Genomic DNA, 20,314 nt, shown 5'->3' on the forward strand with positions numbered 1-20,314 from the left:
ATAGACACCCCAAAACCCTCTGCCACCCCATTTTCCACCCCGTGCCCAGTGCCACTAGATGGCATTTGAACACCGCACACCCGGGACCCACCAGCACCGCAAAGGTTTCGACACCTTCGGTACAAAATCCTCCCGGTTTCCCTTTAATCTCTAAACCGCATCTCATCACCTGCCTGAGTTTAATTTCCCTTCCAAGGGGGAGAAAAGCACCACGCCAAAATAAGCCAAAAATCTGCTTAAAAAGGGGGGAAAAGCCCAGAAACTGAAAAGCAAGTTGGTTTTTTTTCTGTAGAGGGTTGTTTCCTATGGAAAATGTGACTTGTGCTGCCCCTAAATGACTTTTTTGCCCTGCCTGCAAGAAAAAAAAGCCAATTCTTTGCAGAGGCCCTGGGTCTCCCAGCACCCTCCCTAGGCAGCACCCACAGGGATGCTTTGCTGGCTACGAGACACCCCAGGGGTGGTGTAAAACCGGAGACCTGGATGAGCAGCCAGAGCAGCCACACAACCGCCGTGCCGGGAGTATCTACTGCAGGGAGGAAAACAGACAGGCTTGAGAAATGATGCTTCGGGTACCACCTCATGGACTAGAGAGGAGGAATTTTAACCAAATCTGGTTTATCCTCCCAAGATTGTGGCGGTGGGGGTAAGAGAGGGATGGGCAGACCCCACTGGCACGGCTCTCTGCCCCCTCTACACCCTCAGCCAAGGGGCACAAACGCCTCCTCCACCCACGCGGGTTCCCCCCAGGGAGCCCCTTCCCAAAGGTACATGCTGGCAAAAAAAAAAGAAAAAAAAAAAAAAGGCATCAGGATAAACCCCCCTCCAGGCTGGAAAAACAGCTGAGACCCCCAAGTAGCATCCCCCAGCCAGGCATCTCCGAAGCACGGTGTGCTAGCCCTTCCCCGGCTCTCCAGGGAACGATGGCGCTGATAAAAAGGGGCAGCATCGGTTCTTGGGGACACTAATAATTCTTTAATGAACCCCTCGCTGGCACCAGGGCATCTCCACCCAGGCGAGAGCACACCCGTCCTCCCCACGGCCACCCCCTTTGCTGAGCGGGATCCAGAGAAAAAGCACTTTGTTTTGGTTTTTTTTTTTTTTTATTTTCCTTTCAGTTGTTTATTTTCAAGCTCCAAAAGGGGTACTACAAAGAACAGACAGGAAAAATAACAACCGGAAAGCCGTTCTCACACGGTAGTGATGGTGTCCCTTCAAGATGGAGGGGGACGATGGCCGAGATGGCAGCAGCATCGGTGCGGGGACACGATGCGCCCCGCGCACGCCGGGGTCCCCCCTCGCCACAGCAGCAAGCGCCCTGGGAAAGCTGCTCGCTGATGAGCTGTAAACCCGTGCTAACCAGCTCAGACCCGGTCACTTGCTTTCTGAACCATAACATGTCAACCTGCTCTTTTTTTTTCCCCCCGTATGGACCCCAAATAAGCAATAAAACTCCCATTTAAAGATGGGAGCCGAGGGATGGGGTGCAGGCTGCGGATTGAGTGCCTGCGAGCAGCAGAGCTGGACAGGAGGCTTTTGCTCTCCAAGGAAATAGAAATCAGCTTCTTCAAAAGATAAAATCCATCCCCCAAAACAGTGCTTCAAAGGCGAATTACATCCCTGCACCGAGGGGTTGCAGCGGAGGTGATGCGGGTCCTCACCCTCACGCCTGGCTCCGCATCGCAACCCCTTTGGCCACAGGCAAGAAGCCACCAGGAGAAAGAAAACCAATTTCTGCCCCCCAACCCAGTGAGCACCCATGGGTGAGCGAGCTGACGGGTGCTCCGGGGCGCTGGGTCCCCGTGAGCCAGCCCTGGGCTCCAGCAGCCCACTGTGCCCGTGCCAGCAGCACTCCGCTCCGTGCTCAGGGCTGGCGGAGGTACCGCGGCACCCGGTGCTGGCACCGGTGCGGTGCAGCATGGTCGTGCGCCGGATACAGGCAGTCGGTGCCGGATACAGGCACGGAGGCGGCACTGCAGCGTACAAGGAGCATCTCCCACATCCTAACTCATCTCGAAGGACCCAGGATGCTGCGCCGACAGCCGACACAAAGCCAAGGGAGCCGGGACGAGCTGTCTATGGAAACCTCCCAAGAGCCAAGAGTTTCAAATTATTTTTTTTTTCCCCACCCCTCTTTCTCTCTGTTTAAAAGCTATTTGTTCCACGTGCGGTGGTCCCACGGCGTCCCGCCGCTCCCGCTCTGCCCCCGAGCGCACCCAGGGCGGTGGGACGGGGTTCGTTTTTTCTTTGCGAGGCGCTTTTTGCTTCCACGATCACACAAACTGTAACAAGCTTTACAAGAAAACACTGGCAAGTCCCAAGGTCTTGCAGCAACCTTTTTCTGCACGGGCTGAGGGCAGGAGGCTCTCCCTTCCCCTCCTCCTCCATCATACGTGTCCTTCAGCCTCTTCACCTTCCGCACCGGGAGTTTTCAGTCCCTTTTCACAAGCTGCTTTCTCCACTGCTTTTTCGACCCCCGTTTTGCTAGCTGCTTCCTGCAAAACAGCAAATAAAGCACACGGAGTTGGAAAGAGGAGAAGGAAGTAGCAGGCAAGCGATAGTGATGCTGGGGATGGGTACAGGCAGAGCAGGCAAAATTCCCCCCCCTTGGCTCCCCCCTGCCTATCGACCGCTGCAGCTCACACCGGAGGCTCCTGTTTTCTTGGCTCAGCGGCCGGCGGAGGTTAAACCTCATGGGCCCAGCGAGCTTTTGGGGAAGGTAGGGGATCCCCTGGGAATGATGTGACCCACCTCGACGGGAGCAGGGCACTGACACAGAGCGAGCCTGGATGGATGCATGGATGCAGGGGCGCAGAGGAGAGGGACAAGGAGATAAGGCAGCAGCATCGGAGTGGAGATACAGGACCGAGCCATGGGTGCAGACCATACACCCAGCCGTGGGTGCAGCCCATACACCCAGCCGTGGGTGCAGGAGAGGAGTGCTAGGGCACGGTAAAGCCTCACGCCTGCTCCAGCAATGACTCTCCCCATCACAGCCAGCTACACGAGCCAACGCACCACGGTGCCAGCAGCCGGCTGGGGCGGCTCCGCTCCCTGCCCCGAGCCGGTTAGCCCAGCACGCTGCTCCCCAGTGTCTGCACCGGTCACTTATTCCACAGCCTCAACCTCCAGGCACCGGTTCAGAAGAGACTATACTAAAAATGACCCGCGCAGACGGCTTGCAAAGCTGTGTCCTCTCTCGTTACAGTACAGCGGGTTTTGTTCAGAGGAATTTTGGATGAGAGCCTGTTACAAGACAGCGATCTCTCCGTAGGAGCAGAGGAGCAGGCTATTGCCTTACCAGGTTCAGGAAATCCATACTATCATGTCTCAAAATACCCTTGGCCTTGCCAGAGATGGGATGACATTTCATTTTACCAGTGACCAGGAGGTCATCAGCAGTCACTGGCTGGGAACAGCAAAATTAAGTACAAATGCCAACCCTGTTATCAGCCCTTGGGAGCTCACACTGCAAATACTTTTATTGATGACTGAGCATCTGATGGCAGCCTCTGCGTAAGAGAGACCAAGAAATAAACAACTTCTTCCCACTGCAGCAGGCTCTGTGCCTCCATCCTCAACCTGATCTATAATTTAATTGGTTTTAACCCATCTCTTCTCATCGCAAACCTGCCGAGCATCCTTCAGCGCAGCCTGCTAGATGGCCAAAAACGGGCAACACGCACCTTTGCATCCCTCTCCGCAAACTTTGTGAACATGTTGGCGTAGATCCTCCGGTCCCGCTCGTTGTGTTCCTTCGTTTTCTTCTGGCAGACGGAGATCTGGGATTTCGCTGCTTTATTCTGTGGATTCACTTCCAGCACTTTTTGAAAGTCACATTTTGCCAGCTCGAACTCGTTCATCAATAACCTGGCTTCGCCCCTCCGGTACAAGCCCTTCTCGTTGTCCTGGTCCAGTCCTAGCGCCTGGAAACACACAGGTCCCCATTAGCAAATTGGGGATCCCCCAAAGACCCCCTTACGGTCGAAGCCTCATTAAATCTGCTGAAATTAGGACAAGGTGGCTTCAAGTCTCCAGAGCACTTGCATCTTGCTCGACAAAAATTGACTCATCTCCATCAGCAGTTGGCAGGTCATTAAGAGAGTTTAGTTATTTCTCCTTGCTTAAAATCCCCCTGAGAGCAGCAGAGTCGGTGGGAGACAAACCCACAGACAAGAAATCAGGTGTAAACGCTAAACCTGAGCCCAGAGGAGCACGGAGAGCTCGGAGGCAAGGGAGCTGATGGATTAAATGTGGTTTTGTCTCCCTGCTTTAGCAACGACATTGTTTTCCTTTAGCAAAAGCCACATATGCATCTCAGAGATGACTTATCTTTTCGATTAAGGCAACTAGCTTTACTATCTTCCCCATATGCAAGATGCTTAAATCTAAGCCTTTTATACAAGAATTAATAGTTTTCTGACAAAGACAAGGTTGCAGCTCTTTTAGGGACTGGCAAAGCCCCATCCCACCCCTCAAGGGACTGGGAGATCCACTGCAGCTCTGGCAGAGACTGCCTCTGTCGTACCCAGATCAGCACCCAACTCCCAGATCCAGCCTGGGCAGACCCAAACAGCGTCCTAACGCTGCCGGTCCACGCAGCATCCATTCACATGGATCTGGCTTTGGAAGAAAAGCTGTCGTAAGCGCATGCCCAGGTGGATTTTGAACCCCAAAAGGCACTTTTGCTCCTGCAGTCTCCGAGCACGCAGCATCCACGGAGACCTCGAGGTGCAGAAGGGATGCCACCATCCCACTGCCGTTTGGAAATCGCTTCTTATACGAAAAGAAATTCAAAAACCCCCAAACTCCCAATGAAAACATGCAGGAGGAGAGGATGCTCCAATCCCCGGGCTTGTGCACCTCTACCTTATCGCAGCACTCGACGGCTTTGGCGTACTCTCGCAGCTTCAGGTAGCACATGGCCAGGTTGAGGAAGGCAGCCAGGAGGAAGGAGTCGGAGGCTTTCGACTCCTTTTCAGACAAGCCATACTCCATTTCCAGCCAGGACACGATCTTCCCATACTGAATCACTGCCTGCAGGTATTTGCCTTCCTGAGATGGAGCAAAGAAGAAGAGGCTAGAGGAACCCGCGCCGACAGCGCTCGGTCTGCTCCCGAAACATCCTGCAAACAGGTTACGAGTTTAACGCGGTGTGTTAAATAAACGAAGGAAGGAGGACGCCGAATACCTACAAACACACCATGGCCTGGCTGGAGCTGCTGGTGGGCAGCTTCTGTGAAAAGCCAAGTCAGAGCTTGCGTTCCTCCTCTGTGCAGAGCAGAGGAGGACCGGGATGCCCCAGCCCGGGAAGGGGAACTGCAAAGCTCCTCGGCATTAACCCTGGCCACATCCACCCCTGGGATGAGAGTCCGATCTGCCGTCCCGCTCTGCAGGGAGCGCACGTGGGCAAGGCAATGCCGGGAAAGGAGGAGGTATCTTAGGGAGTGAGAAGGCGGCAGAGGAAAGGCAGGATTCGCCTTCCCCAGCGCTGTTTGTGGGGGACACAGCTTCTCCGACACTGACGACTGCTAAGTAGTGTATCCAATGGTCACCCCCAATTTATTTCCATCTCCCTTGCTCCACCTCTGCCATCCCCAAGCTTACAAACCTTGAAGTACATCGTGCCTTTCTCCTTGACGATGGCAGCCTGCTCCAGCTTCTCTTTGGTGTCCATCTCCCACGACTCCTTGGCCTGCAAAGAAACGCTCGGAGCAATCCCAGCAGAGCACGGCAACCCACCGCACGAGCAGGACCACATGGCTTTCTAGGATCTCTCATTAAGGAGCGGGGCTCGTCAGGGCAGTATTACAGAGGGCGGATCCAGCAGTTTTTTTAATTTGAGGGGCTGGGGACGAGGAGACACCCGGAGCACATGCGGGGGTACGGACCTGGAGCCCTTTACAACAGAGAAACCCCCGCCAGGTTTGGGACTTCACCCTGAGCAAGGTGGTTCGTCCACCGCAACCCCACAGGAGGAAAAACCCTGACAAAAAATAAACCCCGACAAAAAATAAACCCCAAAAAGGGAAGAGGAGGGTAGGGAGAGACGTCCCCCAGCAGAGAGGGGATGCGGTGGGTCTCGCTCCCACTCCAGCCAGGGTGATGGGGTGGGGAGGGGACCCAGCCAGGGATGCGGCACACCAGCACCTGCCCCATCCCATGGGCATCTCCTGCATCCCGTCCCCAGCCGGCTCGGCATGCCAGCCGAGCTCCTCGGGGCCAGCTGGCCCGACACACCAACTTTTATCTGTGCAGCCCAGGGGGAAAAAAAAAAAATATATAAGAAAAAAAAAGGAAAAAAAAAGGGGGGGAAAAAAAATAAATAAAAGGAAAAAAAAAAGGAAGTACAAAAGGAACAAGGCTAGGAACAAATAAGAGAACCAGCCTTGGACCTCAGCCAGAAAAATAAAACAAACCAACAGAGAAGAACAAACTAAGAACACAGAGATCCTTGGTGACGTATCCACTTCAAGAGGGGCCGGGCTGCAGCCACGCCAGGGACAAAGGGTGGACGCTGCAGAAGGACCGGCGTTCCCGTAACCCGGGAAGGGACCAGCCTGCTCCTACCCTCACCTTTTCAAAGCTTTTCAGTGTAACCTCGTACACCAGCTCCGCGTTCGCCTGGATGCCGTATTTCGGCTTCCCTGCCTCGCCAAAGCCGTACCTGAAAGGGCAGAAAGCGGCTGTCAGAGGAGGGGGGGGAAATCTTCATTTCGGCAGCGTTTGGCCATAAACAGAGACCCGGGTTACTAAGTCTGGTTTCACACCCAGCTCTGTGCCTGCAGCTTTCTAACGTTTTGGGGCCAGGGTGACGTTATTCTCCATGAGCAAAGATATCTGACAATATACAATGCATTATATATCGGGAATCATCCTCTCCGGATGCATCAAATCCGTCTTTTTATACAGGCTTCTCTCCAGTGTAAGGACCCAGCCCTGGCGATTTCCAGGGAGACATTTTCCTTTCAGCCACAGGACTTGGATAAACCCCTTTCACCTGATCTTTTAAAGCATCTCGAGATTCCTGCCTACATGCCACCGGTCACTCTTGCCATCCCTGCCAGCATTGCTAACCCAAGGCTCTCCTGGAAAGTCCTATTTTTGGGATCGCCGTCTTCCACGAGTGCTAAAACGACCTCGGATGCTGGAAGCTTAAAACTAGACAGCATCCCTGCAGGGATGCTCCTTACCGTGGCCCGAGGTAGAGGATGCAGTGCTCTCCCCTCTGCATCTTCTCCAGGGCTTTGTCGATGCCGATGGGGATGTCGTGGTCCTCCCCTTCGCCCACGACGAACTTCACGTCTTTGCAGTCGAACCTGGTGCCGCCGCAGAATCCCTCCAGGTGAACTGCAGGGGGGGCGAGAGAGGACGAGGCAGGATCGCACCCGGAGCCACCCAAACCAAGGCAAGGTGGGCTCCAAAGAAAGCATCTTATAAAGTATCTTATAAAGCATATCTCCCGAAATTCAGCAAAGCCTCCAACCCTGGAAGCCCTGGAAGGGGGAAGACACGGGGTTGGGGGCAGCCAAGGAGCCCCTAGTGAGCAGAGAGGGATGGGGAGGGCTTGGAAACATTGCTGAAAAGCAAGACAGGCATAGCTCATCTAACCAAGGACCAGACAACAGATAAACATCATGACTAATATGTTCCCCTCGTACTCAACTGCACGAGTCAAGTCTTACTGGAACTGGATATTGCTCCTGGCACGCCGCCATGCGGAGTTTATCACGGCGATTACAAATCTTCTATACAGTGCTATATCGCCTTGCCTTCTACCTCGAAAACAAGGCTATGTTCTCCTGCCTCTAAGAACTCAAAGTACAAGATAAACTTGTTGGTTTTTTTTTTCTCTTTTTAATCTTCAACCAATAACCGTGCTGTACCAGCCCCAGACGCTGGCAGAAGCGCAGCCAGAGCGGACACCGGGTACCTGGCACATTCACCACCTGGTACTCCTGGCTGGGTTTCCACAGCAAGATTATTCTTTATTTATTCAATCCTGAAGACGTTCCAGGCTTTGGGGACAGTTTTATGTTCTTTGCACTCTGCTTGCAGGGTACAAGGCATACGCGTGTAGGCAGGTATAAAGTAAAAGCCATTTCATAAGGAACTCCTATGTACCATTAAAAAAAAGCCAAAACAAACAAAAAAAGCTTTTAAGAGGAAAAATTCATGGTAGGCATCACAACTGTGCTTCAGGACTTTGCAGCCTGGAAGGACACGAGCTTCACCTTTGCTTGCTGCGGAGCAGAGAGAGGAGACGTTGCCCGTGCAAGCGCTGCTGAACCAGGGAAAGGAGGGATGCTTGGAAAGAAAACAACTCTCGGGGCCGGGGGCTGCTCTCAGAGCCCCTCCAGCACCGTGCAGAGCCACAGGATGCAACCCCAGCTCCCTCAGGGCACCAAGCATCTCGCCCTCGGTGGCAGAAAGCGAGTGCACGGACCTCTCGGACACAGCTGAGAGGGTCCGCGCTCCATATGGGAGAGCCACAGCCTGGGCTGAAGGAAATCTGCCGGTCTCTGCCCCACGGACACTTCCCTGCCCTGGGACCTACGGAAAGTCCCCAGGATGAGACACACAGACTAAGCGAGACCGCAGGCAGATCCCCGTTCCCAGGGCAGGTCCAGCCCTCGGGCGTTAAAACACCACCGTAACACAATCCAAGGATGCTCTCCTCACGGCGGGGACAGGACACCAAGCTCTGCCTCATCACCCCGCTCCTGCCACCAAAGCCACGCTGGGACTCAAGTGCGGTGGAGCAGAGGATGCTCACCTGCTTGCCAGCACCCCGGGATGCATCCTGCATCCATCACTGGCGTGTAGGGACCACGAGGCTCAGGCTGGCGTGTGCTCACCCGGCTCGGGATGAGGACAAAAGGCAACTCCAGCTCCTCCGGGGCTGAGCTCTGCTTTTGCACTACCCAAACCCAAGCTGGCTATTTTCTTAGGCATAAGAAAGTGGAAAGTTCAGCCTAAAATACAGGTAACCCAGCAACCCCACAGCACCATGCCATCTCCCTGCGTGTTCCCAGTGAGCACAGATCCTTAATCCCTGACCCCAAAAGCAGCACTACAGCTCTCCCAGGTGCCCTGTCCCCAGCGGGATGCAGCACTGATGGCAAGATCCTGCTTTAAAACAGGACGCACAGGAGGATGCTGCGATCCCTCCCTTCGAGGATAGTTTCGCTCTATTTTAATTGCACATAAACTACACCGGGCAAAGGGGGGGAAAATCTCTGCTTGGGTTTCCAGGAGCAGGTCAGCTGGCTGCAGTTGCTCTTGGATTACAGGGGGAAAAAAAAAAAAAAAGCCGCTGAAGGAACATCACTCCGGTTGCAGCCCTGACTTATTGTTCTCTCGGTGCCTGCAGCGATTTTGTTTTTGAAGAGCTGAGAACAGAGTGTACCGAGTGCGGCTGGCACACGAACTTGATGTGCTGACAGCAATTTGTACTCAGATTAAAAACGGAGAAGGAGGAGGGGTGGGGGGGAAAGGTTGTAACAAAAGCTGGAATGCCAGATTTCGACTGCAGCCCGGGTTTTAGGGACCGGAACTGTGAATTAGGGTCTGTAAAACTTAAAACTTATAAAAATGCTTTCAAAACTCCAGCCTGGAGATGCTTGCTCCTGGAAGCATGGTTTCTTCCAGCCTAATTCCAGCGGCGCCGCACCTCCCAAATACACGGCTGACATAAACCATCGCTGCTCCCCTGGGTCACAGCCTTGCCCCAGGGTGGGCTGCCGTGCCGTCCCTGCGGCTGCCGTGCCCACTATAAATAGCATTGCATTTGGTTTAAAAAAAAAAAAAAAAAAAAAAAAAAAAAAGCCTATTTGCACCCAAAATGCTCACTGCGAGGCTGCCTGGTACTGCTTCTTCTTGTCCTCTCTCACGGGGATGTATTTAACGGTCTCCGGCCCCAGGATGTATAGGGATGTATAAGTCCAAATGAATTAAGGGCCCCACGAGCTGCGAATGGAGCGGCTGGCACAGCAGGCAGGCTGCCAGCGGGATCAGCGCAGCGTTCCCGATCTCTGCCCTGCGCAGGCAGCACCGGCTCCGCAGGATGGCCTGGCAGGGCATCCATCTCCATGATTCTGACCACGCACGTGCTCCTGCTTGCAGCATTTGCTCCGATAGATGCATTCATTTGAAATAGGTAAAGCAGGGGTAAGAGGCTGTGGGGCATCAGGCATATGAAGAGCCTCGTTGTTTGGCTCCTTATGTCCTTTCAGAGAGATGATTCCCGGCTGGTGCTCCCCCTCCCTGCCTCGGTCCCCTCCTGAGCCATTAAAGCATCGTCACGTTCCGGAAAACCTCGAGCTGCAAAGGGAACAACCATAGAGGGACCAGAGCTCTCCCTGTCCTCCGCACTGGGCACGGCGCTGCCTGTAAAGCGCTCAGACCTAATCAAAATAAAGAGGAATGCTGGATCTGTGATGATTTCAATTATATTTAGTCTTTTAGTTTAATCTTTGGGGTAGCGGAGCCGGCTTGAAGCTCGGCTGGTGGCTGGTCCCCAGCGAGGATGCTCACCATGGGAGAGGCAGACAGTCGAATCTGAGTCAAAAACTCATTTTTCCTTAAAAGAAAGCCTCATTAGAAGAACCAGCCATTTAAGGCGGCAAGCTTTATGAGGTGTCACAGCTCAGATCCAATTTCTCCTTTGCTAAAGGGAGTTAATCTTTGTGTACGGGAGCTCTGAAAGAGAGAAAAGAAAGTAAATGCCTCCTGTACGGAGAGAGTTCTGTGTCCGTGGCTGAGTGGTTCTTGGGAAAGGAAAAAAAAAAAAAAAAAAAAAAAAAATCAGCCTGGCTTCCCCCATCCAGCCCCACGAAATGTCTGCTCCAGAAACATGATCAGAACAGGGAGAGCCCACCAGGACCCGAGCTCCTCATCCTCCCGTGTCAGCTGAGACCACCCCAGCCTCAGCAAACCCCTTGTATTAATTTCCTTCCCCCTGCCATCAGCAGCAGCCCTCTAGCCGCAAGGGAAGGAAAAGAAAAGGCTCAATTCTGCAAGAGATGCGATAAAACCCACCAAAACTACGATCAACGTTGGAACAAGGAGGCCAAAGAAGCGGCTAAGTGCCTGCATCGGTGCCCGAAACGCTTAGCAAGGGATGCCATCGAGGGAGGATGTCCCGGCTACTGATGCTTTCGAGGCAAGGCAGAGCCGGGGTTTTCGGCAGCCGGCGCATCCTGGAGCAGCTTGGATGCTGCAATGGATGCAAAAGGGTCGGGGGAGACGGCACAGCCCCGAACCCCCATGAGGGTTTGCTTCCCCCATCCTCCCCACAGCCGCCGGCTGAGCAGTTCCGGGGCTCACAGGGACGTGTTTGTCAACGCGACTAAGAAAACAGAGCGCAGGTTATATTCGAGTGGTCGCTCCATCATCGCCTGGCTACTCCTGCGGCTTGAGGTTTTCCAATTGACCCTCCCGGCCAGCAGCCCTGGCAGAGCCACCGCCGGGGCCGTGCCAAGGGAGAGCTCGGAGGAGCATCCCCGGGGGGCAGGCAGTGAACCGCTGCTCTCCCAGCCCCTCTCCATCCCGTCCGGCCTCCGGATGGACGTAACTGCCTCCCGCCGTGACGCACGGGCACCTACAACCTATACAGTGCCAGCAGCTCCTTGCTAGGGAGAAGAAAGCGGGGCTGCTCCGGGGCAGGCTCATCCCTCCAGCCCCGACCCCGGAGGAACCAGCACTCACTTTCCACCGTAGCACCTTCGTTAGGGTTGGAGTAACCTTCTCCCTTCCTCTTGATCCTCCGGATTATCCCTCCGTCCTCAAACAAGTCCTCGCCTTTGAAGTCAAGCAGCTCGACCTAAAAAAATAAAATAATAAAGAAGAGGTGGGCAGAGCTCGGGGAGAGGGGAAGGAGAAGAGAAAAACAACAGAAAAGCCACAAAGCAGCAGTTCATCCTCCAGCTGGAGAGCCAAGCCAGCTCATTCTCCATTCAGCTGACGAGCAGAAGTTGCCCATAAAAGCCAGCTCCAAGCCACAGCATAATACACTCGATTTATTAGAAATTGGGACACATCCAGTACCTGAAGCGTAACACAAAGTAACAGTAAAAATAAGTTTATTAAGCCTGTAAGGGTACAACACGGCCGGTGCTGGAAGATGCTGTGAAAGCTGCCCAGGACTAGCATGGGCAGGACTTTCCCCTTCATTCTCTGGCGGGACCAGCTCCGACCCACGGCTTAGTCTCCACTCAACTTGGAAGGACTAAGCCTTAATTTAGGACAGACCCATTCCTCCCGCCCCACCGCTTTGTCCCGACGAGCCCGGCCCAGCGAGCGCACCGTGCCAAAGCCTTGGCTTTCCTACCGCCCCGCGGCACTAATCAGTTTTTAGCACCTGGAGGCATTTCCCAGCCGCTTTCTCCTTCCCATGTACATTTTTAAACCGGGAATCTGCCCGCTCCCCCCCCCGCTCCCCGGCACCGGGGCTCTCCCCAGCCGGAGTTTCAGTCCCAGCCTCCCAGCTCAGACACACATTTCTGAGAAAACCCTGGCAGCGGTTCCTGGAGCAGAGGGACACGTTTCAGGAATCCAAGCTGGGGTTTTTTTTGTTGGTTTTTTTTGTTGGTTTTTTTTTTTATTTATTTATGAGCTGGCTGGCAAGGCAGAAAGGGAGCGAGCGAGCTCATCCACGCGCCGGCTCGCCGGCATTACTTGCCTCGAAAAAGAGGGTGGCGTTGGAGGGGATTTTGGGGGCACTGCCAGCAGAGCCGTATGCGTACTCGGGTTTGCAGAGCAAGTAGCAGATCTCTCCCTTCTTCATGGTAGCCACCCCGATGTCCCACGCCTTGATTACCTGACCTAAGGGGAGAGGCAGACGTCAGGCAGGAGCGAGCGACTGGCAGCTCAGAAAAAAACCCAGCCTGGGTGCTGCGAGGATGGCACCCCAAAAAAAAAAAAACCTCCACCCTCAGAAGTCACTTAAGGCAGGGCTGACACCGTCCGTCTGTCCTGCAACAGCGTCCCACCTCCCCCAGGATCATCCCATTCTCGAGCATCCCCACGGACGGACCCCCCGGACCGGCTCACCCTTGCCCAGGCTGAAGACAAAGGGCTCGTTCCGATCGCGGCTGGAGTCGAATTTTTTACCGTTGGCCAGTTTGCCTTTGTAGTGGACGTAAACCTTGTCCCCAATCATGGGGGACTCGTCTTCGCTCCCAGGTCGTTTAATGATCTGAGAGAGAGAAACCACCCGTGAGAAGGGAGGCCATGGGACAGCTAAGGATGCATATGGGGAGGGGGGGAGAGAGAGAGAGAAAGAGAGAGACACATACACACGCATTTTTATATATGCACACACGCACGCATGCATATATAAAAAAAATACAGATATACAGACATGCATATACACCCCAGTGCTGCTCTAAACCAAAGGAAGGCTCGAGGGGGAGCCATTCAGTTTGTCCTTCCATCAACCCCTAAAAATAAATCCCAAACTGGAGCCACGGTGACGGAGCGGGACAGGGCCGGGAGCAGAGACCTGCCCATACTTTGCGGAGATGCCTGGATAAACACCGTGGTTCGAAACCTGAAGCGAATGCAATTACGCTTGCTTTCTGTCCATACACATTTTACTCGCAGGGGTGTGTCAATTCACTACTCGCTTCTTGTCAACACTTTTTTTTTTTTTCTTTTTTTGAATGCTACAGCCTGGAACAAGCAGTTCTTGAGCTGAGGATGGAGCAGGGGAGGATGCTATTCTTAGAGGAAAGGTCCTATTCAACTGGAGAAGAGCAAGCGCTGGGGAGCAGAACTATCCAGAAATGGCCCTGAATATGAAAAAAGGGTTGTGGAGCAGACTGGATGACCTCAGTAATGTGCTCTTTCTAATGTCTGTGAGTCACACACAAAAATGCTTTGTGGATTTACAGCTAATAATCTGATTAGGAACACAATAGCAGCGAAATTCATTGAGCAGCCTGAATCCACCAGTCTCAAACACCACTCCATCCTTCTTTATTCCAAGTGATGCTCATCTCCTTTGCCTTTCAAATTAAAAAAAAATAATAAAATCAGTCCTACAGCCCTGGAAGTACTACATGACCCCAAGGGCTGGGGATGCAGCCCACCAACGTGACCATGCACCCCAAAATGCAGAAAGAAAGGCAGGACCCTCCTGGCAGCCCCCCTCACCTTCAGGACCCCTCGGTCTTGAGCCGGCGTGATGTCCTCCCCGCGCTCGGCAAGAGCCGCCGCCTGCACCTCCCCTTCGCTCTTGGTGGCTTCATCGGTGGTCATGGCCTCCTTGCATAAGCCCCGGACCTGGGGAGACATGGCACGCACCCCGTCAGCCCAGCAGGACCACGCAAAGTGGTGTAAGAGGAAAGGGTTAAAGAAAATAAGCAGTTCGTTCTGCTGCGGGCCAGGGCAGGAAGCTTCGAGCACATTTCAAGCGTGCAGAGCGGAAAATCCCTTCCCAGGGGCCACCCAGGCTCCGCTGAACCACAGGGCACAGGAAACCCCGATGTGCAACACCGGCCGTCCTCGCCGCCCGGGGACGGGGAACGGCCCCGCAGCTTTGTCTGGCCGCAGCGATGGGGATGCTCACAGAGGTCCCCAGCCTTCATCTTCAGTCTCCCTAGGTCAACACTGCACCCTTGGCATTGCCCCGGGAGGCTGCCCCAGCAAGAGTTTTACCCAAAAAAAGCACCAGCAAGGTAACGCACGTGCCAGCCGACCGACTCCTGACACCAGGCAAAACATGGAAACTCATCCCGGGGTGCTGCACCCAAACCACTGGGATCTTCTGCGGTGACGCTCTACCGAGCGTCCGTTTTGACGCAGGACTAGCATTGGAGCACCTACATCGGCAGACATCGAGGGCAGCGGCGAAGCCAGGAGAGATGAAAGTGCTCGCGGGCGAGAAGCAAAGGGCTGATGGCCACCAAGCTTCACCCGTCCCTTCTGGCTCACGTAGAGGTGGGCATCCCTTGGGTATGGGTGCTAGAAATGTGTGCACCAGGCTAGCGTTTGCCTTTTGAGTTATTTTATACAGTTCAAGATTATTTTCCACCAGGAATTACCTATTTGTCAGAGACTCTATTATTTGGAAAGCAGCACCTCAACCCCAGGCAAACCTCGCTTTCTCTTGCCCACCAAGAACACCCCAAAAAGAGAGAGCAGGCTCCAAGTCGCAGGCAAGCAAAGCATCCCCCTGCATGGAAAGACCTGAATGCACAGCAAGCATCTTCTCCAAAAACTAAAGCAAACCCAACACCAAAAGAATCCCAACTATTTGGGTGGATAAAGAGAAAATTCACAGCAAGACTCTAAGAAATTGGGGGGGGTTTGGGCAAACTGCTGGAGCACCATGCTCCCAACGTCACCGCGTGAGCAGCCGAGGTGCCAGAAAAGCCACGTTTTTCGTCAAACGCAGGCTTTTTCCAATGGTGCCTGGGGAAAAAAGAATTGCCTACGGTTTAAAAAAACATATTTCCTGATGATTTCCTTCAGACCGTAGGGCTATTTTGGTAGCCACACTGCTGCGCGACACGTAATCAAGGAAACATGTGACGGAGAATTAGAAAGCGATGGGTTTTTTAAGACATAAACCAGATCTATTAAAGCCACTCTAATTGTGAAGCTTTCCCGCAGTCTTTGGTGTGGAAGCTGATGTTAACCAGCAGGAGAAATCATTCATTCGGGGGATTCAAAAAGAGCAAAGAAAGGATGTTTTCAGCTCCAAGGGCAGATAAGTCACGCTGCAAGAAGAATCGCGCTCCTTGCACCCGGGTGGAAAGGGAAGAGCTGGAGCCTGGCCCCCCCGGCACAGGAAGCCACCGAGACACAAAGAGCCCTGCAATGGAAGAAGCAAACAGAAAAATAAGGGAACTACTTGCTGCAATGCTCAATTATCACAGTCTTTGGGGTAATATTGAAAGAGATTTTGCATCTGCTCCCTTTTGCCTGCTCTGCTGAGGTTTCAGAGGGGAACATCTAAAAAAACACTAAAAAAAAGCAACTTTGGTGGTGAGACTCGTCATCTCGTGGGTATTTATACATTGGAAAACGTGCCATCGGTTACTTCAGAAGAAATTTTTTACGATGAGGGTGGTGAAACACTGGCACAGGTTGCCCAGAGTAGCTGCCCCCATCCCTGGAAACATTCAAGGTCAGGTTGGATGTGGCTCTGAGCAACCTGGTTGAGCTGAAGATGTCCCTGCTCATTTGCAGGGGGGTTGGACTGGATGACCTTTAAAGGTTCCTTTCAACCCAAACTATTCTATGATTCTACGATTTGGGCGCTGAGATGGTCTCCAAGCCTCCATGGTCCACGCTGCCCTACCACCACCATGCCTATCCTCTTGGAGATGAGCGAGGAGGTGGTGGTGCCCATCATGGCACGGGCACGCCGCTGGCACCGTGCACCGGCTCAGGGCTTCCCGGCACAGATCCTGTGCAGCACCAGGCACACAGCATCCATAACCCATTTATTAAGGACCAGGAGGAGCCCAAAAAAGGGAGCAGTTTGCAAAAGAAGTGCCACCTCCTGGGGCAGAACTTCCCAAGATCTACCAAGCAGCCACCACTGGGATGCAGAAGACGGATGGGGAGGTGCTGGCTCCGGCTCGCCGGTTGCTAAATCCCACCAAGAGACATCTAAAAATACATCATATGCATCCTCCTCATTATTTTTCTACGTAAGCAATTAGTGGAGTCATCCAGGGAAGCCGGCCAAGGCGAGCGGGAGGGGAGACGCTCTGCGTCAGAAGCAGTGGGAGGGATGGAGCCCACAAGACTGGCTATTAAGATGTGGTCCACGTTATGAAAGAGCTCAAGACTTCTCCGTCCAGCAAAAACGGTTCCAACTAGGTTAGAGAAAAGACCGCGCCGCTCCCGCTTATCTTCGGTTTGGAGCGACAGAAGGAGGCTGGCCGGGGTTCAAAATCCCAATTAATTTGAAACAAACAGTTGCAGGGGAAAAAAAAAATATCTGCTACTCCCCAAGATTTAAATACCAGGGAGCCGGGGACCGTCGCCAAGAGCTGTGCAAGCTTGCTGGAGGTATCAGAGCCTGAATCTTCTCATTGTGGGACCACGTGTGCTCCGGATACAGGGAAGGGATTAATTAATTACCTCCTGCAAAAGCCTCTGGGTGTTTCTGACACCCCAAGCAGACCCCGCTCTCCCATTGCTGTTACCTGCAAGCTTAATATTGTAAGTCTGTAAATGAAGCCAAGCTAAACCCATCCTCCCTCCTCCGAACGCCCACGCTGCTTCGTTTCCCTGGGATGTAAATACAGACGGGTGGGAGGAGGAGAGAGGGTGGGGAAGGGTTAAACCCCCCCGGGCTGGGGGGGTCCTCCTCCACCCAGAGGTGCAGCAATTCGGCAACGCATAAAGGCATCAACGAAAGGCCACCAAGAGGGAAGGGATTTCCATGCACAGAGAATAAAAGGGATGGGAAGGTGATTAAAGAAATCCAGAGCACGTCCCAGGAAAGGCGCACGTGGGCGACACGGGCAGTTCTGCATGTTTTGGGGCAGTTTTGCACAGTTTGATTCTTCCCGTTCGGAAGCCAAGTCCCTTGCAGGAGCCTGGAAACCCCCAAAAAACGCCCCTGCTCGAGCTCCGAGCCCGATGCCGGGGTCTGGTCTGTACCTCCAGCCACCACCCGGGCGCTCGTGGCTGGGCAGGGGGCTGCCTTGCAGCCACAGGGACCCAGAGCTGCCACCTCCACCCTCCCCAGGCCCTGCGAAAGGGCAAAGTTATTCCTCACAGCTAAAGGAAAGGGTTTGGGGTTTTCACTTGTTTGCTTTTAATCAGTCCTCGCTCTACCGGACAATCTGAAAATTCAGCGTAGCTGTTTAATCTGTAATTTAAGAGCTATAATAAACAAACTTTAAAATCCAGAGGTTCCGACATCTGGATACAATCTCTCCTTCAAGTGCAACTATTTCAGGGTTAATTAATATGAAATACATTAAAGAGCTTCTAGCTGAGCAAACAAGGAGGCTCGCAAGTTCAGGAGACTCCTCCACGTGCACGACGTGTGCTTCGCTCGGACCAGCACATCCCGACCCACGGCACCGACACACGCCTGTTCTCAGCCCCGCTAAATTAATATAAACTCCTTGAATTGCTCAAAAGCAACAACGGCTGCATCCTTCCTTCTTGCAAATCTGCTGTTTCCCCAAACGCCATCCTGCACGCTGGCACAAGCGGTTGCAAATATTCTTCTTCCCTCCTCCAGATGGAGAGCGGCATCACCGCGATTGATGTTTATGAGCAAACGATGCCCATGTGCAATTAAGCCGCGATGGATGCTCACAAGCAATTAAGCTGCAATCGATGCTCACGAACAATTAAGCCGGCTGCAGCAGGCACAGGCACAGCACCCTCCTGCATGCCCCGACACAGCCGGGCAGCGCTACGGCTTTGACCCTGATTTTAGCACTCCCACACAATCAGACATTAACTCAGCTGCTGCTTCAGAAAAATACATTCCGTGCCTTTTTTTTGTCTATTTTTTTAAAAGCAGGTACGACAAAAGGCTTGATTTTCTTTTTAAGCTGGGCAGTAGCTGGTGTCTTCCCCACCTTCATTATCCTCTGAGTGTTGCATGTTTTTCAGGCTGTCTGCCAGCGATGCCAGGGCACCGCACGGGCGCTTGCAGAAATGCAACGGGCGCATCTCGAAGCCCTTTCCCCTTTGCACACACCTTTCAAACCACAAAAACCCTGCTCCAGGAGGATGCACGCCATACAACACCAGCAGACGCTGCGCAGAAATCCACGCCATAAAAACAAGCCATTCGTTTTTACAATCCCCTCTCCGCACGGATGTTGCTATCTTCTAGCCCGGAGAAACAGGAGAAAATTCAGAGCGGAGAATGGGATGCAGATGTCCGACCCCAGGCTGAGGACAGACAGGTATCGCACATGCTAGGGTTTCACCAAGCACACGATCCCGAGCCACGTTTCCTAGAAATCAGCATACCAGGAATTTGCCAGCTCCAAATGGAAACTTCATGTCGCAGATCCCTCCTGGAGGCTCACGGGAGGGGAAAGGGAAGGGGGGGAAGAGAAAGGCTGGGGAGGGTTTTGAGGGGTCTCACCTTGCCACCACGCGATCGCTGGAGAAGGTTTGAAGGTCCAGGGGGGGTGGTCCGGGGAGGTGCCCACCCAGAGACACGGTGGGGATTTCACACAGATAGCTGGTAAAAGGAGGGGAAAAAAAAAATTAAAACTAAAATAATAAAATAAAAAAACATGTGCTTTATTCTAAAACAGGATTTAAGAAGAAGGGAGAACTGAGATGGCAGTTTTAAGCCACAGACCACGCTTCACCATGGTCAGAAAGGGGTGATAAGACCGTGGACAAAACCTCCCATGGCAGCTCCTCTGCTCCCCGCAGCCACGGGAAGATGCTTTGACTCGCTGTTTCCATAAAACAGCATTTAGCTTCTTAAAATCAGCTTTAAAAAAAAAAGGGGGGGGGGGGAGGCTATATTCTGTCCAACTTTTTTATTGACCGTTGCCGAAAGTCAGGATGAAAATTAACAGGATGGAAAAATAAGAGCTGACTGCTCTGGGGTTTGTTTTTCAAGACCCACTTAGCACAAAGCGCTTTCACTTCCACGGCACCACAACAGCCCTAAAAGCTTCAGATTGCAACACGGGAGGGAGTTTCTTTAAAATGCAAAGGTCAGGCTAAAAAAACAGCAAATCTAAATGCTCGGGGGGGAGACGTGGGGCCCCGAATCCTGGTGAGCATCCCCCCAAATCAAAGAACGACCCAATTAACGCAGCAGATGGCCTCTCTCCACCGGCCCACCGTGGTTTCGCTTCCCCCTCGATCGAGAAAACTATTTTTTCTAATAAAATACCTACTTACTGAGCAAACCGTCCCCGTGCAGCAGGAGAAGGAAGACCGGAGCAGCGATTTTCCCCGGACGAGGGTGTTTTAAGACACCTGCAACACCAGCCTGCGGAGCAGAGACCCGGAGAGACGGCGTTTGAGGCGGTAATAAATTAAAATTGGGATTTCTAAGAAAATACCACCTTCTTAAGCCCAACAAGGCAGCTCCACGTAATCCTCAGCTCCATCCCGACACATAAGGATGCATCTAGACATCAAGTGCCATTTCTCACACTCATACATCACAGCTTGAATTAAAAATTAACTTTTTTTTTTTTTTTTTTTAAATCCTGGCCACTTGGCTTCCCCCCCACCCCCCCGCCCCCTTTAAAATAAACAGGGAAGCCATAAAATTTAATTTATCGCTAGCTGAATAAGACTCACATGGATTGATTTACTTCCTAGCGTGCACGTTGTGCAAGCAGCTAACATC

The 20,314-nt window shown here is 53.0% G+C and overlaps 1 protein-coding gene across 1 annotated transcript; it reads right to left on the bottom strand.

Moving 5' to 3' along the window:
- Positions 1 to 1,089: 1,089 nt before the first annotated feature.
- On the bottom strand, positions 1,090 to 20,117 carry FKBP5 (FKBP prolyl isomerase 5). The gene is made up of 12 exons (XM_050911225.1): positions 19,858 to 20,117; positions 19,079 to 19,177; positions 14,155 to 14,283; positions 13,051 to 13,195; positions 12,680 to 12,822; positions 11,707 to 11,821; positions 7,191 to 7,347; positions 6,574 to 6,664; positions 5,609 to 5,692; positions 4,867 to 5,052; positions 3,684 to 3,923; positions 1,090 to 2,492 (listed from the first exon to the last, which is right to left on the bottom strand). The coding sequence occupies exons 3-12, from the start codon at positions 14,257 to 14,259 to the stop codon at positions 2,385 to 2,387; spliced, it is 1,374 nt and encodes a 457-aa protein (XP_050767182.1). The 5' UTR covers positions 14,260 to 14,283; positions 19,079 to 19,177; positions 19,858 to 20,117; the 3' UTR covers positions 1,090 to 2,384.
- Positions 20,118 to 20,314: the final 197 nt, after the last annotated feature.

The sequence above is a fragment of the Gymnogyps californianus genome, chromosome 27 (genome assembly GCF_018139145.2).
Source record: "Gymnogyps californianus isolate 813 chromosome 27, ASM1813914v2, whole genome shotgun sequence".
Taxonomy (NCBI): Eukaryota; Metazoa; Chordata; class Aves; order Accipitriformes; family Cathartidae; genus Gymnogyps; species Gymnogyps californianus.

Bases quoted from the DNA above. Each gene is read 5' to 3' on its own strand.
- FKBP5 (XM_050911225.1), bottom strand. From the start codon at position 14,259: ATGACCACCGATGAAGCCACCAAGAGCGAAGGGGAGGTGCAGGCGGCG. The intron at 7,348-11,706 runs GTGAGTGCTGGT...CCCCCCCTGCAG, and splicing joins CGAAGGTGCTACGGTGGAAA to TTCACCTGGAGGGATTCTGC. The intron at 3,924-4,866 runs GTAGAGGTGCAC...GTGTGTTTCCAG, and splicing joins CCGTCGAGTGCTGCGATAAG to GCGCTAGGACTGGACCAGGA.